The sequence below is a fragment of the Erinaceus europaeus genome, chromosome 16 (genome assembly GCF_950295315.1).
Source record: "Erinaceus europaeus chromosome 16, mEriEur2.1, whole genome shotgun sequence".
Lineage (NCBI taxonomy): Eukaryota > Metazoa > Chordata > Mammalia > Eulipotyphla > Erinaceidae > Erinaceus > Erinaceus europaeus.
In genome coordinates, this window is record NC_080177.1 from 3642292 (window position 1) to 3657970 (window position 15679).

The 15679-nt window shown below is 52.1% G+C and overlaps 1 protein-coding gene across 4 annotated transcripts in view; it reads left to right on the forward strand.

Annotated features, from left to right (window-relative positions):
• PARP16 (poly(ADP-ribose) polymerase family member 16) overlaps nucleotides 1–15679 on the forward strand; it is a 49355-nt gene that overhangs the window by 17504 nt on the left and 16172 nt on the right. For 2 of the 4 annotated variants that reach the window (XM_016192231.2, XM_007532354.3), the window contains one exon: nucleotides 504–2250. The exons of the other annotated variants lie outside the window; for them this stretch is intronic. In XM_016192231.2, the coding sequence (XP_016047717.1) occupies nucleotides 504–772 (269 nt within the window). In that variant the 3' untranslated portion in view covers nucleotides 773–2250. Of the gene's footprint in view, nucleotides 1–503; nucleotides 2251–15679 lie in introns of those variants that run through there. 4 annotated transcript variants of the gene reach the window in all.

The window sequence follows — 15679 nt, forward strand, 5'->3', positions numbered from 1 at the left end:
AGGAAGGCAAGACAACAGGAGAAGTGGGCAAAATATAGACAGACAGTTATGGGGAAAAATAGTTAACCCATTTCTTTGACCTTGGAAGAACCACTGCAGTTTCCAGTGGAGGGAAGGGGACACAGAACTCTGTTGGTGGGAACGGTGTAGGATTGTCCCCATTATTTTGTAATTTTGTTAATCACTAGTAGGAAAGAAAGAGACAAGAGCCGGTCTGGAAAGATGCAAGGGGCGAGCTCTTAGAGAGAGGTCAGGATGAGCTCAGAGTCTTGCTGTCTGTTTGGAAGACATCCTGGTGAAGGCGTGGAGGGTTGGGTGGGAAGGCACTCCCAAGTCTCTCAAGCTGGGGGCACACACAGCTCCTCACTCCTGGCTCTCACGGAGGAGATGCGATCCATCATCTCGGCTTCCCCGAGCCAGAAGTTGCAGATGCTTGGAAAAGAAATGTTTTGCTCTTCTGATCAACATTGTTCTTATCCCCTCCCCCCCACCCCCGTCCCTAGCCGAGCTGGCCGCCAGCTGTCCTGGATGTCCAGCCACTGGTTCACCATCCTGCTGTCCCTCTACCTGCTGCTTCTGGTCGCCGTTGGCGTCCTCAACTCCTCAGCTCTCCAGCACTTTTGGAACCGGGCGAAGAGATGATGCCACCGGGTCCCCACAGGGTCACCTCCACCACCACGTGCCTTCATGGGACTTGCCTTGTCCTCCTGTGTCCCGAGGCAGGGACCAGGGGACAGTCTGCCTCTGCCATAAATGTATGAGTTGCCTTTGATGACACTGCCCAGCCCCGCTCTGGTCCCCAGAAGCCGTTGGTCCCCACACTGAGTTTTGAGGGGAACCTTCTCCAGCAATCCAGGGAGCTGGCTTTGGGCCCAGGACCCAAGGAAAAAAAGCTGCATTTGAAAAATGAGTGTCCTAGTGGCCAGTGGCGTGTTGACCCTCAGCCCTGGAGGCCGTGCTCAGTGGGCGTGACAGGCGAGAGCCGCTGTCACTCATGAAGCCTAGTGAGCTCGCTGCTCGTTCCTCTGGCCTGTGGGGCTGCGGGTGTAAGTGCATCTGCCTTTCTCGGCCTCACCTGGTGCCTCTGCTCTGCCAGGGACCCCTGTCCCTCTTGGTCTGACCTGGGCAGACCTCTGTCCCCTCCTCTAAGGACCATCCAGTTGCCCACGGCATGTTTTCTGATTCTGATTCTTTTGTCTTTATCTTCTCCTTTTTTTTTTTTTTTTTGCCTCCAGGGTTATCTCTGGGGCTCAGTGCCTGTACTATGAATTCACTGCTCCTGGCGGCCACTTTTTTCATTTTATTATTTGGAACAGAGAGAAATCAAGAGAATAGGGGAGATAGAGAAGAGAGAGAGAGAGAGAGAGAGAGAGAGAGAGAGGCCTGCAGACCTGTTGCGCAAATTGTGCTTTGTATCATATGCGCTTAACCGGGTGCCCCACCGCCCAGGCCCCCTTTTCTTTTCCTTTTCTTTTCCTTTTTTCTCTTTTTTCCTCCAGGGTTATTGCCGGGCTCGGTGCCTGCACCATGAATCCACCGCTCCTGGAGGCCATTTTTTCCCCCTTTTGTTGCCCTTGTTGTAGCCTCGTTGTGGTTATTATTATTGCCATTGTTGATGTTGTTCGTTGTTGGACAGGACAGAGAGAAATGGAGAGAGGAGGGGAAGACAGAGAGGGGGAGAGAAAGACAGACACCTGCAGACCTGCTTCACCGCCTGGGAAGCGACTCCCCTGCAGGTGGGGAGCCGGGGGCTTGAACCGGGATCCTTACGCCGGTCTTTGCGCTTTGCGCCACGTGCGCTTAACCCGCTGCACCACCGCCCGACTCCCTTCTTTTCCTTTTTAAAAGCTTTTTGGCCCATTGTTTTTTTTGGTGGGCTTGGTGGGCTGGGCCAAAAGGGTGAGTTTTTGAGCCAGGACCCCCCCCATGCTGGAGAGGAGGGCGTCCCCTTCTCTTCTTTCTCACGAAGCTGCCTTGAGGGGAAGGCATGGATGGATTGGGCCCCCATTGGGCAAGGCCCAGGTCACCGGTCTTTGGGGCTCAGCCTGGGCTTGAAGTTTGTAAGAAAAGCCCCTGGGATGGGGGTGACCTCTTTGCTGTATCCCTACCACCACCCCACAGTGTTAGCCACAATGAAGCCCCGTCTGACTGGGGTGTGGGGGTGACCTCTAATTGCAGAGGTTGTGAGGAAGCCACTGTCGTGGTGACACTGGACAGGGGAGCACTTTAATAAAGGTGTTCTGCTAAGGACTCAGTGGCCCTGGTGACTGCCTTCAGTCTTCCTTGCCCTCTTTTCTCTCTGCCCTGGGGAGACAGACACGTGGGGAAGGCCCCAGGCCCCGGGTTCCATCCCCAGCACTAACAGGAGCCAGAGCTGAGCAGTGAGCACTCTGGTCCAAACAAACAAACAAACAAACAAACAAACAAACACTCTTCCCTTCCTTGTTCACTGTGGCCATTTGCTGGCGACTAGAGCTGACCAGGCTCCAGGGAGGTGCTCATATTAGCAGCTGTGAGTACCTACTGTCCTGGACTTTAGCATCAGGTCAGGCGGGCAGATGGACAGACACCTGGAGAGTGAGGCCGGCAGCCCGGGATGTTCTTCATGAGCATCCTGGAAGGTGGTGCAGTGCATCGGGTGTGGGACTCTCGAGCCCGAGGTCCTGAGTTCGATTCCTGGTATCGTGCCAGAGTGATGCTCTGGTTCTCTCTCTTCCCATCCAGCCACCCACAATTTAAATTAATTTAATTTTTATGATTTATTTATTGAAGAGAGATGCGGGGGGAGAGAGATACCTGCAGCCCTGCTTAACCACTGTGTTTGAACCCAGGCCCCTGAACATGGTAACACATGTGCTTAACTGGGTGTGCCACTGCCTGGCTCCTTATTTATTTATTTATTTATTTATTTTAATGAGAGAAATACCAGAGCACTTCTCAGCTCTGGCTGATGGTGGTGCTGGGGACTGAACCTGGGACCTTGGAGCCTCAAGTATGAAAGTCATTTGGGAGTCGGGCAGTAGCGCAGTGGGTTAAGCGTACGTGGTGCAAAGCACAAGGACTTGCATGAGGATCCCGGTTCGAGCCCCCGGCTCCCCATCTGTAGGGGAGTTGATTCACAGGCAGTGAAGCAGGTCTACAGGTGTCTGTCTTTCTCTCCCCCTCTGTCTTCCCCTCCTCTCTCCATTTCTCTCTGTCCTACCCAACAACAACGACATCAACAACAACAATAACTACAACAATAAAACAAAGGCAACAAAGAGAATAAATAAATATTTAAAAAAAAAAAAAGTTATTTGCAGAACCACTAGGCTGGTTCTGCACCCCTCCCCCACCGTTTTAAAAAAATATTTATTCCCTTTTGTTGCTCTTGTTTTATTGTTGTAGTTGTTGTTATTGGTGTCGTCGTTGTTGGATAGGACAGAGAAATGGAGAGAGGAGGGGAAGACAGAGAGGGGGAGAGAAAGATAGACACCTGCAGACCTGCTTCACCGCCTGTGAAGTGACTCCTCTGCAGTTGGGGAGCCGGGGGCTCGAACTGGGATCCTTAAGTTGGTCCTTGCATTTCGCACCGCCTGTGCTTAACCCTCTGCACACTGACCGACTTTTTTTTAAAGGAGCTTTGGAGGGCACTTGGCAAAGAATCTTAACATGGTCACGGGCAAAACAAGTGGGTCACAGAAGTGAGCTGTTCAGCCCTGCTGGGCCCCATAGTCCTTATGGCAGAGAAGTCACAGAAGCTGATCACACTGTCCCAGGCGCTGGGCTAGGATGTGGCGGAGCCAGGAGGGAGCTGGCAGCTGTTCTTGGTGTCACTGTGGTGACCCCCAGGCTGGCCAGCCTCCCGTGGGCTCCCAGGAAAGGAGACATGGAACAAGCCCTGGGAACGAGGACGAGAAGTGGTGAGGCGTATTGGAGGCTGAGGAGGGGAAGGCGGGAGGGGACGCAGAGGGTGATGGGAGGACTTTCCACCGGAGGCCACTTCTGCCTCCACGGCCCCTTCCTCAATAAAAGATCTGTTTGAGCCGACGCCTCTGACGGCGGGAGTACGAAGGTGGAGCTGCCATCCCTGCAGTGTTTCCTTCCACTTAACTGTTCATATTTTCCTCCTCCTAGTTTGAAAAGAAGTGAAAACATTGCTGTAAAGTGAGCTTTGGGCCCTGGCCACTGGGCCTTCTGACCGGGTCATCCTAGGCCAGGGACGTGGGGGAAAGAGAGAGCTCTGGGCAGCTGGGTGTGGAGGGGCAGGAAGGACACAGACCCCAAAGGCTCAGCTCAGCACCAGGCATACAATAATAAAAGAATATATGGCAGGGGTGGGAGATAGCATAATGGTTCTATAAAGAGACTGTCATGCCTGAGTTTCCAAAGTCCCAGGTTCAGTCCCCAGCACCACCATAAGCCAGAAATGAGCTGTGCTCTGGTTTAAAAAAAAAATCTATATATAGATATATCTATAATTGTATATATATATATATATATATATATATATATATATATATATATATATAGTGAGAGAGAGAGAGAAAGGGAAGAGACCAGAGCGCTGCTCAGTTCTGGCATAAGGAGGTGCTGGGTCTTGAACCTATAGCCTCTGGGGCCTGCAAGTTGAAGCTTAAAAACGTCAAGCTTTACTCCAGGCCTACATCTAAAGCAGATTTTTAAAAATATTTATTCCTTTTTGTTGCCCTTATTATTTTATTGTTGTAGTTGCTATTGTTGTTACTGATGTCGTCATTGTTGGATAGTACAGAGAGAAATGGAGAGAGGAGGGGAAGACAGAGAGGGGGAGAGAAAGACAGACACCTGCAGACCTGCTTCACCGCCTGTGAAGCGACTCCCCTGCAGGTGGGGAGCCGGGGGCTCGAACCGGGATCCTTAGACCGGTGCTTGTGCTTTGCGCCACCTGCGCTTAACCTGCTGCGCTGCCGCCCGACTCCCTAAAGCAGATTTTTATAAGTCAGCCATTATGCAAGGAACTGGGTTCAAGCCCTGTGTCCCCACCTGCAGGAGGAAGCCTCACACGTGCTGTCTTTCTCCCTATCTCTCCCTCCTTTCTCAATTTCTCTGTCTTTAGCCAATAATTAAAATTTAGAAATATATACAGACAAGCCAGGCAGCCCAGGGAAAGGACACAGCAGGTCGCCTGCTGACACTACTTTGTTTTTTAAAAGTATTTATCAATGAGAAGGGAGAGGGAGAGAGCTGAAGCATCACTCTAACACAATGCCAGGTATTGAACGCAGAACCTTATGCTTAAGAGTCTAGGGCCTGTGGTCTGGGAGGTGGCACAGTGTACAAACCATTGGACTGCCAAGCATGAGGTCCTGAGTTCAGTCCCTGGCAGCACATGTACCAGAGTGATGTCTGGTTCTTTCTCTCCTTTCTCATGAATAAATAAATTTAAAAAATTTTTAATTATCTTTTATTTATTGGATAGAGACAGCCAGAAATTGAGAGGGAAGGGGGAGATAGAGTGACACCTGCAGCCCTGCTTCAATACTTGTGAAGCTTCCCCTCTGCAGGGGGTTTGAACCTGGGTCCTTGTGCATTGTTAATATATGTGCTTAACCAGGTGAGCCACCACTTGGCCCCAGTAAATAAATTCTTTAAAAAAAAAAAGTCCAGAGCCTGTTGCACTGTGCCACCTCCCGGGCAACCCGCAGACACTTTTTCCTGAGGAGGAAGGGGCAGTGCCCACCGGGCCTAGAGGCCCCCCCTCCGGGCACTGGGGGCACAGGAGGCTGAGTGGGGGTGTGTTGGCTCATCTCACGCTGCAGCCCCAGCTGCCCTGAGCTTGTGACTGTGACCCTGTCAGTGCCAGGTCCCCAGTGCCATTGATGAGGGGGTGTGGGGGTGCGGGAGTGCCGTGAACTGCCAGCTTCCACCATGCAGGGAAGGGGCGAGGAGAGAGGTGGGGCAGGGCTGTGGCTCCCGGTCTCTCTGAGGAGTTGGCTCAGGAAACACCCGACAGCCATAAAGCCAGCACTGGGTGGGAGCGTGTGCTCCAAAGAGGTCAAGTCAGACATTTTGCTTCGGAACGTGGCCCAGGCTCAGCCCAGAGGTTTGTGTTGGCTCCCAGTCAGCCCACTCATCCTCCCCGTTGCCATGGTGATCAGGGGGTCTGGGGGGTGTTAGGTCCACCGCCTCTCAGAAAAGCCTGGCCCACGCCCCTCCCTGAGCCCCCTCCTCGGCACCCACCTGCCGCTCCCCCCTGCCTGGAGCCCCCCCACTCCCGCCCCCCGGCTCAGCGAGGGGGGGCCCCCCATCTCAGGCCTTTTGTTTGTTTTTGCCTGTGTCAGCCTCCCGGCTCTGGATGGCTCTGTTTGTTTCCAAGCCGTCTGGGGCCGCCGTGTGGACACCGTGTCCTGGCCACCGGGCCTGGCCTGGCTGGGCCGAGCCCCTCTGCTTTGCGTGCATCTCGACCTGGCCCCGGGAGCATCCAGAACACATCATGAGCTTCTGAGGCCAGAGAGAGCACGGCCACCTCCACCCACGCCCGGCCAGCCCGGCCGAGATGGGGAAGCGGCCTCCCTTAGATGCCTACCCGTGTACCAGCCACTGCCTCTGGGGAGGCTTTGCTGGTTTCAAAAAGATGAGAGTTGGTGGGGAAGGCGACACTCCTGCAGGAGCCTGGTCGCGTGGGGCTCCATAACCGGCTGCCAAGTCTGTCGGATGAACACATGATGGAAGCTTGCGAGCTCCTTGCCCAGCACAGTGGGAGCGCAGGGCGTGACCGTCCACAGAAATGACCGGGGTCCTTCTGGGGGGGCTCGAGAAGGACACTTGTACTGATGTCCTCCCCTGCAGGGGGGAAGCTTCACCAACTGAAGCAGGGCTGCAGGTGTCTTTCTTGTTATGCCCAGATTTCTAAATCCCGTTCCCACAGAGAGGAGGCCAGAATCACATGCAAAAGCAGAGCCTTTATTGAAGCAAGCTGAAGCCTGAGCTACATGCACCCCCCAACAGTGGCGTGTGAGCCCCTGAAGAGATGCAGACAGATGCCTTTTATCCACATCAGGAGGGGGGACTTGGCGGGGGGGACTTAGGGGTCACTTAAAGTTCAGACCTGTTTGTCAGGATTTTGACCACAGTCCCTGGCAGTTATTGTCAGTTAAGCAAATTTTGGGTTTCGGGGCTGTCATGAACAACTACTGATAGGTAGGAAGGTTGAGACGGGTTTTCAAGGGCGAAGTGCTGCTGCACTGCAGCTGCTGGATTCTGAGGTTTTCTTGGCTGCCTTAGACAATATGGAGTAACAGTGGCCCTCACGTCTCTCTCCCTCTCTAGCTCCCCCTCCTCTCTCAATCTCTCTCTGTCCTATCCAATACAATGGAAAAATGGATGCATGGTTCAGGAGGTGGCGTGATGGATAAACCATTGGATTCTCCAGCCTGAGGTCCTGAGTTCAATCCCTGGCAACACATGTACCAGAGAGTTTGTCTGATTCTCTCCTATCTTTCTCATAAATAAAAAGATTAAAAAATAAAAAATGGACACCAGGAGCAGTAAATTCATAGTTCCAGCACCAGGTCCCAGCGATAACTCTAGAGGCAAAATAAATGAGTAAATAAGTGGAATTATTAGAACAAGGGGTAGGGGGAGAGAGAGAAGCAGAGCAGCCTTCTGGCACATGTGGTGCCAGGGATCAAACTCAGGGCCTCAGGTTTGAGTTTATCCATTGTGCCGCCTCCGAGAATCTCTATCGACACAATTTTCAATATTTACTTTGGAAAGAGATAAGTTGAGATGGGAGGGGAGAGGGATCAAGGTCTGTAGCACTGCTCCACTGCTTGTGAAGTGCCCCCTCTGCAGGTGGGGACCAGGGGCTTGAACCTGGGTCCTTGTTCACTATATTATGGGCACTCAACTAAGTACACCGCTTCCCAGCCCCTTCTATATCTTCTTTCTTTCTTTTTTTTTTTTCTTTCTTTCTTTTTAACTAGAGCCCTATTCAGCTCCAGCTTATGGTGGTGCTGGGAGTTGAACCTAGGGTCTTGGACCCTCAGGCAGGAAAGCCTTTTGCAGAAGCATCTTGCTAACTCCCTGTCCCTTGAGGCAGTCTTCTCTGAGAACCAGATTGAGTCTTGAGTTGGGTGGGTGGTGAGAGAGAAATAAGTCATTTGTAGGTCCAGCTCGGGGTCTCTGTTATGACCCATAAGTAGGGGGCCCATGGGGTGCTGGAAGGGGGGGGCTGGGCAGTCTCACACCCCACACACTCACACCATTGCACCATTCCTGAGAGCTCAAGCCAGCTCCCTATGCAGGGCAGACTGGGAGGTGAGCTCAGAGGCAGGGAGAGGCTGTCAGCCCCTCTGATTAGGCTGACCTGGTTTGCAGGGGCTGCCTGCAGCCAAATCCCCCTGACTGTCTGGACCAGTCCAAGAATAAACAGTCCTCTGCTCCAGCCTCTTCCCCTGGCCCTGCAGGGCGGGGCCTCAGCTCCTCTGCACCTCCAGAGAAGACTCTGGGGACCCCAGACATGGAGGAAGGAGAGGAGAGCAAGCCCCATCTGCCTCCACATGGCCCAGAACCTTCTCTGGGCCAGCAAGGGCCCTCCCAGGGCCTGGTGCCTCCCCGTCTCTGGTAGCCCCTGCATGTGTGACAATGACCCTGTGATGCGAGAGGAAGCCATGCCCTGCCTCTGCCCTGCAGTTGGAGCCCCTCTGCCTCCTCCAGCCCAACAATTGCTCAGGCAGCAGGAGGTTCCTGGCTGGCCCAGCGGGGATGGAGGGCCCATGTGGATGGACGCGGTGGGTGCCATGATTCAGTGGGTCCAGGGGGCTGGGAACTGGGCCTTTTGAGGAAGAAAATATAGGCCAGGTTGGAAGATTCAGTATTCTCCTCTTTCTCCTCCTCCCCCTTCCTCTTCTCCTCCTCCTTAATATATACAAGTTGGGAGTTGGGCGGTAGCGCAGCAGGTTAAGCGCACATGGTGCGAAGCGCAAGGACTGGTGTAAGGATCCCGGTTCAAGCCCCCTGGTTCCCTACTTGCAGGGGAGTCGCTTCACAGGCGGTGCAGTGTTGTTTTCGACGGGTTAGGTTGTTTTTGCCGGGCTGGCTTCACGGGCAGGTAACAGACGACCAGGGACTCATGGCTGGGTTGTAGGCAGTATCTCTTTATTCATGCAGGACGCAGCACAATCTAAGCCGAGCTAAGCTAAACTCAAGGTACCCTAAAACTCACAATGCTGTCTTTATATATACTTGCCAAGTAGGGTGGAAACAGGATGTGACATAGAGAGGGTGGAGAGAAAAGTGACTGGTGAAAATCAGAGTGTGACAAGGAGGGGATCAGGGTGTGACAAGGAGGGGGCGGAGCAGGCGAGAATCCTATCACTGAACCACCAATGCCCTGGAGTGCTTTATGTAAATGTAAAAGTGATTTATGTAAATAGACCAAAGCTTTGAATGGGATTAAATCTATCCCTATACAGGCAGAGCTGGCATACTATCCAACAGTGAAGCAGGTCTGCAGGTGTCTGTCTTTCTCTCCCCCTCTCTGACTTCCCCTCCTCTCTCTATTTCTCTCTGTCCTATCCAACAATGGTGACATCAATGACAACTAATAACTACAACAACAACAAGAAAACAACAAGGGCAACAAAAGGGAAAATAAATATAAAAATATATATTAATTTTATTGGGTTGGAGAGATAGCTCACCAGGTAGGGCAAGTATTATGTGTGAGGTCTAGGTTTGAGCCCCAGCACCACATGGAAGATGCTATGACCCCAGGGGAAGCTCTGGTGCTGTGGATACTCTCTTTCTCCAGTGAAGAAGCATCTGGGAGCAGCATGCACTCTGCAGGAAAAAAAGCATTATTTTTTAATTTCATGTACATAACAGAGTCCCACTTGAGAGACAGAGTGAGAGAGAGGAACCAACGCTGGAACACGCTGCCCAGGGATAGGACTGGAGCCTCATATAACGCAAGTGCGGTGCTCTACCAGTGAGCTATTTCCCCAGCTGTGTCTGTTCCTTTAAGGTGTAAGAGGGAACACGTTTTTTTCATTTTTTTCTTCAACCTAGGCTTGTGTCTCCCCCTAAATAAGAAAGCAAGTGGTGGGGCTGGGTGGTGGTGTACCTGGTTGAGTGCACATGTTACAATGCATCAGGATGATGTGGGTTTGAGCCTCCAGTCCCCCGTCTACAGGGTGAAAGCTTTGTGAGTGGTGAAGCAGGGCTGCAGGTGTCTCTCTGCCTCTTCCCCCTCTCTATAACCTCTCTGCCCTCTCAATTTCTGACTGTCTCTATTCAATAAATAAATAAAGATGTGGTCCGGGAGGTGGCGCAGTGGATAAAGCACTGACTCTCAAGCATGTTCAGTCCCTGGCAGCACATGTGCCAGAGTGATGTCTGGTTCTTTCTCTCTCCTCCTATCTTTCTCATTAATATACAAACAAAATCTTTTAAAAATGACAATAAGAAAATTATTTTTTAAAAAAGCAAGTGGCTATTTTTTTAAAAAAAACTTCCCCCTCCTTCTTCTCTTCCTCCTTTCTCCATTTCCAGAGCCCTGCTCAGCTCTGACTTATGGTGGTGCTGGGGTTTGAACTAGGGCCTCAGAGCCTTAGGCATGAACGCCTTTTGGCACCTTCACTGAGCTATCTCTCCAACACTGGCTTCCAAGCCACTTCTTTAGAACACTCACAAAGGACTTTGGGGGATGCTTTCCCCCAGGACTCCACTAACAGACGCTCTCTTTATGTTTCCCTTGTGACATGGCCTCAGCCTTGAGAAGGCAACCCCAGGAGAGCCAGCGGCCTGAGAGGGCACAGTGGCTAGAGCAGCAGACTCAAAGGAGGAGGTCCCAAGTTCAGTCCCCAGCACGTGTGCCAGAGTAATGCTCTGGTTCTCTCTCTCTCTCTCTCTCTCTCTCTCTGTCTGTCTCCTTCTCTTTTACTCTTACCTGTTAATAAATAGATAAGCAAATACTTAAAAATAATAATAAAGAAAGGAAGGAAGGAAGAAATCCAGTGGCCAGGGAGGTGGCACAGTGACAAAGCACTGGACTCTCTCAAGCATGAGGTCCTGATTTCAATCTCCAGCAGCACATGTGCCAGAGTGATGTCTGGCTCTTTCTTTCTTTCCTCCTATCATTTCTCATGAATAAATAAAATCTTAAAAGAAGGCGAAGGAAAAGGAGGAGAAGAAGAAGAGGAGGTGGAGGAAGAGGAAAAGAAATTCAGAGCTGGGGAGTCGGGTGGTAGCGCAGCGGGTTAAGTGCAGGTGGCGCAAAGCACAAGGACCGGCGTAAGGATCCCGGTTCGAGCCCCCGGCTCCCCACCTGCAGGGGAGTCGCTTCACAGGCGGTGAAGCAGGTCTGCAGATGTCTGTCTTTCTCTCTCCCTCTGTCTTCCCCTCCTCTCTCCATTTCTCTCTGTCCTAGCCAACAACGATGACATCAATAATAACAACAATGAAATAATAAGGACAACAAAAGGGAATAAAGGTATAAAAAAATAAAAGAATATTAAAAAAAAAGAAATTCAGAGCTTCACTAAGACACAACCAGAATGTCCTCAGACTGTGAATGGGGGGATTTTATACCTGTGTCCCCGCATCAGATTCCCAGGCAGACCCGAGGTGTTAGTGCAGGAAGCTGTGTCTATGCTGCCAGGTGGAATCGTGTCCGCAGGAGATGGGCCCCCGGACACCATAGCGCTGTCCTTTATACAGTGACCAGCCTTCCGACTGTCACTCACAGCTGCCAGCTACACAGGGAACAGTTTTGTGTGTACAGAGAGGATAATGTTACGGTTATCGGTAGACTTGGGCTGAAGGAACAGATTCTAAGGCCACTGACCAAGGCCACGGGGGTGGGGGGAAGTAGGAGAAGGTCCTGTGTGTGCTGGGAGGAGGGGGAGGATGCCCACCAACTGCATTTTTCTCTTATTATAATTATTATTTTAAATTTTTTAAAATATTTTTTATTTATTATTGGATAGAGACAGAAACTGAGAGGTGTGGGGGAGAGAGAGAGAGACACCTGCAGCCCTGCTTCACCACTCTTGAAACTCCCCTTCCGTAGGTGGGCTTGGACCCGGGTCCTTGAACACTATAACGTGTATGCTTAACCAGGTGTGCCACCACCTGGCCCCGCATGTTTCTCTAACAAAGAAGCTGACACTTGCTTTTCTTTTTAAAAGCTAGCCCTTGTTTGCCTTGTCCCCAGCCACCAAGTTTAGCAGTCACACCTCCAGAGATCACAGAGGTATTCCTGAATCCCCACTCCTGAACTCTCATAAACACCCACCCCCCACTCCTTTTTCTTTTAAAGTTACCTTCACACCTTCCACTCAGGCAAGTGGTACTATCAGTCTTTACTTGGTACTTTCCATTATCAGTACCTACCAGAACACTGCGCAGCTCTGGCTTGTGTTAGTACCAGGGATTGAACCTGGGACCTCAGAGCCTCAGGCATGAAAGTCTGGTGCATAAACCACTGTGCTGTCTCTCTAGCTCCAACAGAGTTTCTGACAACAACCTCACCAGAAGCCAAGAGCTTTTCCTCTGCTCAGAGACCCTCGCCGTCCGTTCTGGCTCTCTCAGCTGACCGGTGGGCAGAAGGCCCAGTTTCTGGCTGACGGCTTGGGGTCACCGCGATGCTGTGACTGGGATGACATCAGGGCTCCGGGGAGCAGAGGCCGGGTTTCTGGAGAAGAATGAAGGTGTTTTCATCCTGAGCCTGTTTTGGAGATCAGGCAGGCGGCCGAGCCATTTCCTGAGGAAGAACCTTCTGGAAAAGCACTGCTCACCGCCCTCCTGAATGGGGCCGCTGGGGGGGCTGGGGCAGCATCCCTGTTTGTGGGGAGTGGGGTGGAGAGGGGAGGCCTGGGGGGCCACAGCCACTGTCCGGGTTTCTGTACCAGCCCCGGCCAGCACGGCCACTGGCCCCCCAGTTCACACACCCTGCCTGCCCGCCCCTGGCCTCTGGCCCAGGCCTGCTGGGAGGAGCCAGGCGCCGGTCTCCGTTGTCTGGGAAAGGGATCCTCCAGGATCAGACAGTGTGGGCGCAGCCCCAGGTCCCTGAGGACAGGTGTCTCCTCCCTGTCTCCACGTGGACGGTGCGGCTGCCCGTGTGGGGGTGGGGCCGCCCTTCCGTGGGGAGAGAGTGTCCTCCCGCGACTGCCTCCGTCATGTCTGCCCTGTGTCTGTGGTGTGGTCCAGAGACCACGAGTGCGCGTCTGCATATGTGGGGGACCCACCTGTTAGCGTTCAAGGTACTTTCCTTAGCTGGGGTGTGGGAGCAACTCCCCACTCTAATGAGCTCTTTTCAGACTGGAAAAGTAATCTCAACAGAGGAGAAAGAATCGAGACTCTTTCTCCCTTTCTCCCTTCCTTCCTTCCTTCCTTCCTTCCTTCCTTCCTTCCTTCCTTTTTTTTTTTTTTGCCTCCAGCGTCACCGCTGGGGCTGGGTGCCTGCGCTACGAATCCACCGCTCCTGGAGGCCACCTTCCCATTTTGTTGCCCTTGTTGTTATTATTATTGTTGCCATTGCTGCCATTGTTGTTGGATAGGACAGAGAGAAATCGAGAAAGGAGGGGAGACATAGAGGGGAAGAGAAAGACAGACACCTGCAGACCTGCTTCACCGCCCACGAGGCGACCCCCGGTCCCGCCTGACCCCTCTTTCTTCCTTCCTTCCCTTCCTTCCCTTCCTCTCTCTCTCTCTCTCTCTCTCTCTCTCTCTCTCTTCCTTTCTTTTTCACAAGAGCTGGAAACCTCACCCCAAGCACAGTTTCACAAATCCCAGGCTGCTTTTTCATTCAGAGAAGGAGAGGGAAAGAGAGACACCGCAGCGCCAGAGCTTCCTCTGGTGCCATGACACTTACCATGTGGTGCCAGGTTGAAGCCGGGGCCACACACGTTGCTAGCTAGATACACACCCTGCCCAGTGATATCTCTCTGGTTCTTTTCAAAATGTGTGTATTTATTTTTAACTTTTTTTTTTTTTTTTTTTTACTAACATGAGAGAGAAGCAGAATACCACTCTGGCACTTGTGGTGCCTGGGATAAAATTTGGGGCCAAAGCTCTAGTTATGACACAACTTCCCGGCTTGCTGAAATGCATTTATTTAATTATTTTAAAGATGATTTATTTGTTTATTCAAAAAAGCCTTAAAATGTTTTTCTCTTTTTTTGTTTACTTATTGGGTAGAGACAGAAATTGAGGTGGAAGGGAAAAATAGAGAGGAGACAGAGAGATACCTGCAGCCCTGCTTCTCAGCTCAAGAAGCTTCCTCCCTGCAGGTGGAAACCAGGGGCCAGTTCCTGAGCATGGTGAAGTGCTCTCAACTGGGTACACCGCCACCCAGTGCTAATGATTTTATTTTATTTTTATTTTTTTATTATCTTTATGTATTTACTGGATAAAGACAACCAGAAATCAAAAGGGAAGGGGGGGGGGATAGAGAAGAAGAGAGACAGAGAGACACCTGCAGCCCTGCTTCACCCCTTGTGAAGCTTTCCCCCTCCAGGTGGGGACCAGGGACTCAAACCTGGGTCCTTGAGCACTATAACGTGTGCTCAGCCAGGTGACAATTTTTTAAATAATTTCCTTTATTTATTTATTTTCCCTTTTGTTGCCCCTGTTGTTTCTTCATTGTTGTTGTTATTGATGTCATCATTGTTGGATAGGACAGAGAGAAATGGAGAGAGGAGGGGAAGACAGAGAGGGGGAGAGAAAGATAGACACCTGCAGACCTGCTTCACCACCTGTGAAGCGACTTCCCTGCAGGTGGGGAGCCTTATGCTGGTCTTTGTGCTTTGTGCCACCTGCGCTTAACCCGCTGTGCTACTGCTCGACTCCCAAGCAGGTGACAATTTTATTCAACAATAGAGAAGGAGAGAGAGAGAAGCAGAGCACCACTGGGCACATGTGATGCCAGGGGTGGAACCTCGGAGCCTTGCTTTCTGCACTGTATGAGAAGCTGCTTACTAGGCTTGTGCCCTGGACTCTCTGTCCCCCTTGCACAGTTTCTGGGTGTCAGCACAGTCAGCACCCTAGGGTGATCCACCCTGCCAGAGCCCATCCCTGCAGGTGCTGAGCTGAGTAGGACCGGGCCAGAGGATGGGTTTGGCTCAGCCAGGCCTCGGGTCCCCAGCGTGTCTGTGCTTGCCTGCCCAGCCTTGGCAGTGGGTGGCTCCAGCTAGGCCGAGGCCACCTGTTCCCTGTGATTGGCACTCCTGGCATGGGGTCCCTGGGCCAAGGGGACTGAGGGACCCCCTTCTGCTACTGTCCCTCCAGCCTTCTAGAACAGCCAAGTTCCAGCAGGGAGCAACATGAAGGGCAGCAAGGAGGTGGGGGGGTCACCATCTTCGGAATCCCCTGGAAACTGTGCCCACTGGCAGCTGTGGACACTCCCAAAATATCCCTGAGGGAGGGGTGGGGTGAGAGATGCTGAGCTGGGAAAATAACTCTGAATAACAGCTGGGGTGTCGGAGGCTCCAAGGGTTCATCCTGAGGTCTTACTGGCCATCCCTCCAAGTCCCCCACATATGGGGGCCATGGTCTGGTGCGATCCACGGAGGAGAATCCAGCCTAGAGTGGAGGCCCCAAGGTTCCCCGTAAATCGTGTGTGAGCACACAGCCAGCTGCTGCCTTCCACCCGTTCTGCATGTCCCCCGGAACTGGCACAGACACACTCCCAAAGTTTCTGGCTTCAGGGACCAGG